The 9,161-nt window shown below is 45.7% G+C and overlaps 1 protein-coding gene across 1 annotated transcript in view; it reads left to right on the top strand.

Annotated features, from left to right (window-relative positions):
* Positions 1–6,316: 6,316 nt before the first annotated feature.
* Positions 6,317–9,161, top strand: part of Glb1l2 (galactosidase beta 1 like 2) — a 41,452-nt gene continuing 38,607 nt past the window's right edge. The window contains exon 1 of the mRNA XM_026779239.1: positions 6,317–6,437. Coding sequence (XP_026635040.1) covers positions 6,352–6,437 — 86 coding nt within the window. The 5' untranslated portion in view covers positions 6,317–6,351. The remainder of the gene's footprint in view (positions 6,438–9,161) is intronic.

The following is a 9,161-nucleotide window of genomic DNA, read 5'->3' as shown; positions in this document are numbered from 1 at the left end:
AGGAAAAATAACTGGGGTTGTCTGAGGACTGGGTCAGTCCCTTCTGAAGGCAGCACCCCTAGTGATCTAACAACAGCCTTTTACTCACCCCATCCCTAAAGATTTGACTACCTTACTGCTACAAGCTGAAGGTCAAGATTCGAGTATGTGAACCTTTGAAGGACAAACATAAATTATAAGGAAGTGTTACTAATGGTGACGAAAATTAATTGATTTATAAAATAATTTTAAACTCGATTTCCTAAAATATGTAGTCAGAAATATGTAAATTTTCTAGCTTCATATGAGGGAATAGACAACAGAAATATTTACAATGAAAAAGTTATACTGCTTTTAAAATTGTGATATGATCAATACACATAGGTGTTAATGATGTATAAACCCCTTTGAAAATTATAATTCAGTAGTTTTTAGCATAATCTGTTCACAAGCTTTAAAAATAACACTTTCTTTAATAAACTTTATTATATTTTTTTGTAATTGCTCTGACAAAATGCATGTTTAAAGCCACTTAGGAAAAAAAGGGTTTGCTTTGCCCCACAGTTTGAATTTAATTATAAGCTGACTGACTCAGTTGAATCCTAGTTGGGAAAGAGAGAGATTAAATACTGGTTCTCGGTTTGCTGTCTTCTTTTTATTCAGCCTAGGACTGCAGACCATGGGATAGTGTCACCCACAGTCAGGGTGGGTTTTCCCACAGCAGTTAACCCAATCTAGATATTTCCTTATAGATACACTCGTGGGTTTGTCTGCTAGGTGATTCTAGATTCTGTTAATACTGACTATAAATTATCACATCAATATTGGTCATTACTCTCATAAACACCATCTAATTCTAGCATGCTTTCCTCATACCAAGGAGAAATCCTTAGGTCGTTAGCAGTCACTCATCATTGACCCTTTCCAGCATTTTCTGCCAGTCACTCATCACATTGTGTCTTTGGGATGGACTATCTGAAAACTTTGTGTTCATGTAATCATAAAATATGTGGGCCTTTTTGTTTGGCTATTATCATTTTTTTTCCTTTCTCCCTCCCTCCCTCCCTCCTTTCCTCCCTTCCTCCCTTCCTTCCTCTCCTTCGTTCTTTCTGCATGTGTGTGTGTGTGTGTCTGTGTGTATATATGTGTGTGTGTGTGTGTGTGTGTGTGTGTTTATGTGTTTAGGTCAGAGGACAACTTTCAGGAATTAGTTTGTTCCTTCTGCCATGTGGGTCTAGATCAAACTCAGGTCAGCGGCTGTGTTATTTTCTTTCGCTGTGATAAAAACATCAGGGCTTAAAGCAACTTAGAGGAGAAAGGGATTTGTTTTAGTTTATGGTTCCAGAGGGGATCCAGTCCATCATGGCAGGGAAGGCAGAGCAACAGCAGGCATGGCAGAAGGTCCAGGAAGCTTGCAGAAAGGTGAGGGAGGTTGTCTATGTTTGCCACCTGACTTGGTTATTTTCTTGTGGCTGTGATTAAAATATTCTGACAAAAGTGACTTGGAAAAGAAACGAATTGTTCTGGCTCTCAGTTTGAGGACGTAGTCCATCGTGGCAGTGAAGGCAAGGCAGCAGGATCCTGAGATATGGGGTCACATGATACCTGCCACCAGGAAGAAGAGAGAGATGCTAGCACAAAGATAACTTTTTCTTTCTTATGCAGTCCAGGATTCCAACCCAAGAAAGGGTGTCTTCTACTTTTAGGGTGGAGCTTCTCACTCTAACCCAATCATGACAGTCCCTCACAGGCACGGACAGAGACTAACCTAATCAGGAAAATCCCTCACATCTGTATCTGAGGCTTGCCTACTAGGTGATTCTAGAATCTGTCAAGTTGACAAGACTATCACAGCATCTAAGTTCTTCACTCAATTTTGCCTTTCTTATATGTACCCAGCACTGAGGATCAACCTTAGGGCTTTTCTAGGCAAATGTTCTACCAGTATATTGGGTCCCCAGATTCTTAACATGTTTTTTATTTTGAACTTCCGGTGCTGCCCTTGAACTCACTGTGTATCTCAGGTGAACATAGGCTGGCTCAGGGCACCAATATCTGATGCATTACACACACATTGGTCCACTCTCGGCAGCTGTGTTACCACACTCCATCACCGCCTCTGCCTGGGGACTTTGTTCTTGTGACTTTCAGGACACACCACGTTCTGACTTCTTTTTTTCCCCCCAGCTGCTGCTGCTTCTGTCCCAATGAATTCCTCCTCTTTCCTTGTTAGATGTACCAGAGTTTGTACTTGGTCCCCTTCATCCGTCATGCTCAGTTCATTGGTAATCTCATTCAAAGTATTCCATAAAACACGTAATTGGTATCTTCCTCCCAGACTCTTTCTCAACATCAGGCTTCTCTAGGTAATATTATACTTGTATTTATATTGAGCACCCCTTGGATGTCTCACACATAGTTCAAACTCCCTAAGCACAAGCCTGAAAGCCCCCAGTAAATTCATTATCCTCATAGCTTTCCTGTCTCAAGCAATGACAACTCCAATTCCTACAGTATTCTCAACTTTAGTATATTAGCATCACTTAATCCTCTTTATTTCCCCACTCCACACACAATGGACTGTAGAAACCCACTCAGCTTTCCAAATATATCCAGAAGTCCTGCATGTCTCATCACCTCCATTGCTATCTTCCCCTTGTGAACCAACATCAGTTCTTATGATAATATCATTTGGATGTCAGTATTAGTTACGGTTCTATCGCGTGTGCCATCAGGTAGGTGGACTATAACGAACCTTACAAATCTATAGGACTCAGATACTATTGCATTCTTAGCTTCGGGGTTAATAGGAGACCAGACAAGTACAAGCTTAACAACACTTTATAGATGTCACAGACTGTTAGCTCAGATAGGCAGAATGATAAGCATGGCTGGTGAAATATAATCCAAGAAAGCTTTGACTCCTCATGTGTAACTTCCCACATCACCACATCCACACAGTTCTGCTCGGTCATAGTCTATGGCTTCTGAATATAGATGTGGCTTCTCCAATGAACTGGAGCTCTGTCTTATAAATTATTTATCTAAGAAGCTTTGTGATAATATCAGAAGGCTGAGTAATACACGGATTACAGCAAGATGCCAAATCATCTATTTTCCCTTAGTCTTTCCTGCTCCTGAGGTTCTTAAACATAACAGCCAGAACGATCTTCCTACACCATCATCAGTTTCATGTCCGAAGACTGAAGTCACTACCACTTCACGTAGGGTCCAAGGCCTCACTCTTAGGTCCCAACGGCCTGGATTCTGCCTTTGTCTGACCTCATTTGCCACCTTCGACGCCACCCTTTTCCTTTCTCACTGGCATCCTTGGCTTTCCTTGAACTGGAACGCCTGGTTCTGGTCCCGCCTCAGTGCCCATGCACTCACTGGTTGTTTTCTTTGCTTGGGCAGCCTTTCCCGAGCTGCTTTACCTCCAGACCTTTGCTCAGTTAACATTTCTAGGGAGTCTTTGTTCTCTGCAGCCCCCTACAGGACACACCTAACCCTCCGCTCTTGTCTACATTTAGTTTGTTTTGGTTTTTATTGCCTTTGAACATATTCTACAGTGTACTGTTTTGCTATGTTGATTTTTTGTCAGTTTTCTTTCCTAGCCAGAATAATGAGTTTTGAAGGGAAGGAATGGTTGCCTGTTGGGTCCTCTGATGTATCCAAAGTGCTTGAAAGAATCTGAAACAGTGCTCAGCATTTAACAAGTGCTTACTAAACATTTGCTGTGTATTTTTATTTAAATAATATAATTGCATTATTTCCCACTTCCTTTTTCTCACTCTAAACCCTCCCATATACCCCTCCTTGTTCTCTTTCAAATTCAGGGTCTCCTTTTTTTCATTGTCGTTATACACACACACACACACACACACACACACACACACTACTTAAATACAGTCTGTTCAGTCTATATCATGAACAGTGTATAAAACATTTTTTCATGCATATGTTTTCAGGCCCTACTGTTTTGTATTAGATAACCAATTTGTGTTTTCTTCCCTGGAGAATATTATTTCTCACACTCTCAGCATCCCTTAGTTGTCTGTAGTTCTTTGTGTGGGTTGAGGCCTCATGAGCCTTCCCTGCCCTTTTTGGCTATTTTTAAGTGAATATGATTGTGTTGTGCTAGATCATGGTCACCCAGCCTTCCAAAGGCTGAGCTTGAAGATGATGGTTTTGGACTATGAAGCGGACATGGTTCCGGGCGTTCTTTAGGTACGTACTGGCTCGTTCCAGCATTGCAACCACAGCATTTGGAACCTGGAGGGCTCATCTGCTAAAAATTTCACTTTAGGATTTCCTATTTCCTTTTTGTCTATGATTGAACTGGCCCTAACTTATTTCCAGAAATTTCCCCATAATCTTAATTTCTTTTCTTATGAGTCCTGACACTTGTCTCCATAACTGGACAAGGCTCCCATGAGCAGAGCGATATCTGGGCCAACCTCTGATACTTTGACCATGTAATGATAGGAAGGATCCTTTTAGAGGGGAGGCAAAGCAAACTTTTTATCTTTATTCTTGGAGTTGGAATTTCTCTTAGTACTTATCAGTTTCACACAATTCAAACTGTAGAGATTCTCTACAAACCCACTCTGAAAACCTGCCTTATGCTGAGTGTGTCACCGCTCCCCTGGATAGGGAATCCTCTCGGTTGGGAGCCAGGGAATACTGAGTGTTACAGCCTGGGTGGAAGCCAGTCTGGCAGTCGGGAGCCAGGGAATAGCACAGGTCACAGTACATGTAGCAACTTCCAGCCCCGCTCCAGGGAAAGGTTTCCTCCAAGGGTTAGCACTGCCCTGGCAGGAGAGGGGTTCCCCAGTGCAGTGAAGTTGTTACAGGTTGGCTCAGGTGTTCCGGACTGTAGCAACTCTGCTCTGCTAGGGGAAGGTTTCCCCAGCAAAAGTGTTACAGCGCTGTTGCACTCTGCTCCTCCGTTTCCAGCTTCCTGGGCGCTGCTAGCAGAAGAATCCCCAAGTGGAAGTGTTAACAGTCCTGCTCCGCTTCACCTCTGCTCTGGCAAAGGAAGGTCTTCACCTAAACCTCGCTCAAGAGATTTACTGGGAGGGAAGAATCCAGGAGAGTGGCTGCCTCTGCCAGGGTAAAAGAAGAGCAGCCGCAAACGGAACAGGCACAGGGCTTACATATAGGGCATCTTAGACACAGGGTTTTCCCAGGGAGAAGAGGGATTGTTAGTTTTCTCTGCTCAGGGATTGGTTAGTATAAATGGTCAGGGTCAGAGACGGCTGATTTCAGAGCCACACTGCGCTTTTCTCACTGGCCTTTTTAAGCTTTTGGCTTTAGTTTTGGGACCAGGGCATTTTTCTTTCTGGTTCTAGGGTCAAAGTGTGTTTCTTTGGCACTGGTTTCAGGGTCAGGGTGTATTTCTTTGGTTCAGGGTTCTGGGCTAAAGCATTCCTCTCACTAGCTTGGGTCTCAGAATCAAGGTGTGTTTCTTTCATGCCCCCCCCTTTTTTTTTTGCTACACTGAGGCATAAATGCCACCAAATATTAGATAATGTCATTGGAACAATTTTCCGTGTCAGGAAACTATATTGAGCTTTTCCTAAAATAATATTTTTTTTTTTAGTTATGTGTGTGTGGAACCACAAGCAGAATAGTTTGTTCTTCCCCTTAGTGCTAGTGAAACTTGAACTACACTCAGCCACCAAATGTCTTAAATTCTACAGTGCCCTGACTTGTAACACGAGTTTTTACTTCAAAATCATTTTTATTTTTCAAACTTCGAGTTGCTTTAAGAGACCTTTTTTTCTTTGCACTTCTGACCAGGCACACTTAATTCTTGTTTCATTATGTAATGCTGTCTGGAATGACTTTTCCCAGAGTTTGAGTATTTGAAGAAGCAGTAACACAGGTCCAATAGTTCAGCACCTGTTGGCATTTCATATGCAGGAAAAGACCCTGCATTTAAGTGCAGGGTGGGAGTCGGGACGACCTGGGTAGATGGTAACTTCCTGCCTAAACTGGGAATCAGGGAACTCTGTGGCACCCGGACAAGGTTGGAGGAGAACTGAGACCACCCAGCCTCCTCCTCCCTCCCTCCCTCCCTCGCCCGCCCCGCCCCTCCCCTGCCCCGTCCCTCCCCTGCCCCGCCCCTTCCCCTTCCCCGCCCCGCCCAGCCCCGCCCCGACTCCGCCCCGCCCCTCCCCGGCCTTGTTTGCCCAGGCGGCGAGGCGGGGCCGCACTCCTCAGCCAATGGGTGCCAGCGGGTTGGGCTGGCCGTAGCACGGTTGCCGGGGTGACCCGTGTGCGGCCCCGCCCCACCGGACCGTGGCTTTGGCGGGCCGCTGAGTTCGGCTGGAGTGGGGAACCCGGGTGTCTGCCCGCAGCGTTCGCGAGATGCCCAAGTGGAGCCTGCGGCGGAGGCCTGGCCGCACACTCGGACTCGTGCTGCTGCTGTTCTTGAGCTTCCTGGTGCTCCGCAGGTGAGAGAAAGCCCCGCCCAGCACCTACGGGACTCCTCTGGTCCCAGGCCAAAGTCTCAGGTTCGAGTCTGCCACAAGCCTGGGAAACCGCGACCCTAATCCTTTCTTTCCTTAGTGCGCTCCAGCAGCCCGGAGTCCCTTTGAGCCCTCGGTCACTCGCACCTTGCCTCTGGGTAACACCAGGCAGGCACTGCCTTATCAGTCCCTAGGGGTCAGTGCGTTGTGTTTTCTAGTGCTCCACACTTGGTGCGGGTCTCTGCTGTTCATAGACACGTCTAGTTCTGTGGAAGGATCGGCAGAACTGGCTGGCCTTCACATCCCTCCTCAGACTCCCCCATCACTGCTTCTTATAGTCCCCTCTGCTTTTCTCTCACGCACAAGTCCTTCCAAGCTGGAAGTCTCTATTCTGCAGTCAGTGCTTGTGGCCCATGGCTAAAGCGGACTTAGAGTCCTAAGGACGCTGACCATGGGTCTTTCCTAGACTCCCAGCCCCGATTTATTTGCACTAGTTTGTAAGTACGCGTCTCCACTTTCTCCCTTCCCTCTTGTATGCTCCCCACCCGCTTTATAAACTGCTGCGTGCAGCAGTCGGTCGTGTTCATTGGAAGAATGGTTTCCCCACTGCCCAGGAACAAGTTTTCTGGTGATCCACTCCAGAAGTTTTCCAAAACATATCTATTTATAGGAGCCTACAGTCCTTCTGCTCGTCCAGGTCCATGCCTGGCACTTTACATATTCAAAATCTCCAGCGTTGCTGGGAAGCACAACAGCAAAGCAGAATGTTTAAGCAGTTGACTTGAGTCGGAGGCCCAGCCCTGGGAACTGGAGGTGGTGGGCACCCTCAGTTTTGGCTTTGGTTCCCTTTTCATCCCCTTTCCTCAATTCCGTGAACTTTCTCTGGAAGATGGGGGATTCCCCCCCCCCCTTTTTTTAGATGAAGATCTGTGCTTTTTTGCTGCCATGAGAACACACTTGGAAACTTCACATTGACGTCTTTTCAATGTTTCTGAGAAGATGACATTATATTGCTTGGGAGAAGAAAATAGATCTTTTTTTTTTTCATCCTGGGGCCCAAGAAACTTCTAAGTCATTTCATTCTCTTAGTTTTTTTGAACCCCTTCCCTTTCTTATCGGTTCTAACTGCCTTTCCTTTGAAGTCATGGCTTCTGTCAGCTTTCCCCAGGAGCAAGGTTGATGCAACTCCAGAGGAATCACTCAGGGCTGAGGCAACAGGAGCTCCTTCCTAGAGCAGGGAGTCCGTGGAGGTGGGGCCCCAGAGAAGTGTTTGCTTGTTTTTGATCCCATGTACACCTGTTCCTGCAAGTGACTGAGGCAGGTCACTGTGAGAGCAACTCTGGAAGGGATGGAGCTGGTCAGGTAGCATTTTCTCATAGTCCTAGGGAAAATGTGTGGGAAGGAGGAAGGGTGTTTGTCACCCGCTGAGGTGTCAGGGAAGTGAGTGGGCTGTGAAGAAGCCTGACCTTCTCATAGGTGAGTAACTGATTCCCACCCAAGCAAGGTAGCCATGGCAGGAATCACGCTGGGGCTGTGGAATGGGTCAGGAATAACAGCCAAGAAAGCATAGCGGTGACTCAAGCCTGGGAAACGGGTTGAAATGCTAAGTTGCTTCATGATGCCTTCCTTTTCAGCAGGTGAGGAAGCCTAGAGAGGCTCAGACCTCAGGTCAGGGTCATCTTCTGGGATCCTCTGGGAGCACAAATGTCCTTGGCATCATTTGGACTGTATCATTCCCACGTGCCTTCTGCCCAGTTCCTTCTGGCAAATTTGTGTGGGACACCGGTGCCTATGAGTTACTTAAATAGCTCTGGGACCAAAGGAAAACAAACTGGCTCTCTCTTCCTGGCTTACCCCAGCTTTGACCAGGTCATTAACTGAGCGGGTGGGTGGGTGCCTCTCCCTCCCAGCTGTTGTTGAGGAATGTTGGTGTGGCTGGTGGAATATAGGTCACATGGAGACTGGCTACTCTGCTCACAGTGCTCTGGAGCCTAACCGTCAGCACCAACCCTTTTCCGGGACCCTGACAGCAGGTATTTGGAGGTTTCTGGGAGTAAGGTGTTGGGCTTTAACATTCCTTTTTCCCCACTTTTCCTTGGGTTGGTTCATAGTTATAGTTGCTTGATTATATCACATTTAAGACATAGGAGGACTAAAAATGATTTGGGGCGAAGATTTCATCCAATCTTTTTTGTTTTTATTAAAAGCTATATTTATGCGTAGAAGTATAATTGTTATACAATGAAGTGTGCATAGTTTATCAATCAGCTTTGATATAGCTAACATGGACAATACCACCACAATTAAAAGTAGTGGAGGTAGCTATTTTTCTCCTCCCTGAATTCTTTTGTACCTTGCTGTCACCTTTTCTCCCTCTTCTTCCTGTGTAGTACCTAGTATCCACTGGGGGTTTTCTGTGACTCTGTATATTATCTAAGGTGTGTATGATCCTTTCATGTGGCCTCTTTTCACTTGAGAATGGCAGCCTGTGTTAGCAGTGTGAACCGTGTTGTTGAACTGGTTGCCTTCTTTTCTTTTCTGTCCTTCCACTTAAAGCCACACAAGAATGCCTATTTGATATGATCAGGGCATGGTCTTTTTATGGCCTTTTCCCCACAATATAAATGCTTCGCTGAGCAATAATTCAGTCAGCTCTGCATATCTCAGACTTTAGATTTTTATCTGTCCAAACTGGAGGGAGGGAGGGAG

Source organism: Microtus ochrogaster, chromosome 5, assembly GCF_000317375.1.
Source record: "Microtus ochrogaster isolate Prairie Vole_2 chromosome 5, MicOch1.0, whole genome shotgun sequence".
NCBI classification, from domain to species: domain Eukaryota; kingdom Metazoa; phylum Chordata; class Mammalia; order Rodentia; family Cricetidae; genus Microtus; species Microtus ochrogaster.
Note: the sequence above shows the minus strand (reverse complement) of the source record. Positions and strands in the feature narration are given on the sequence as shown.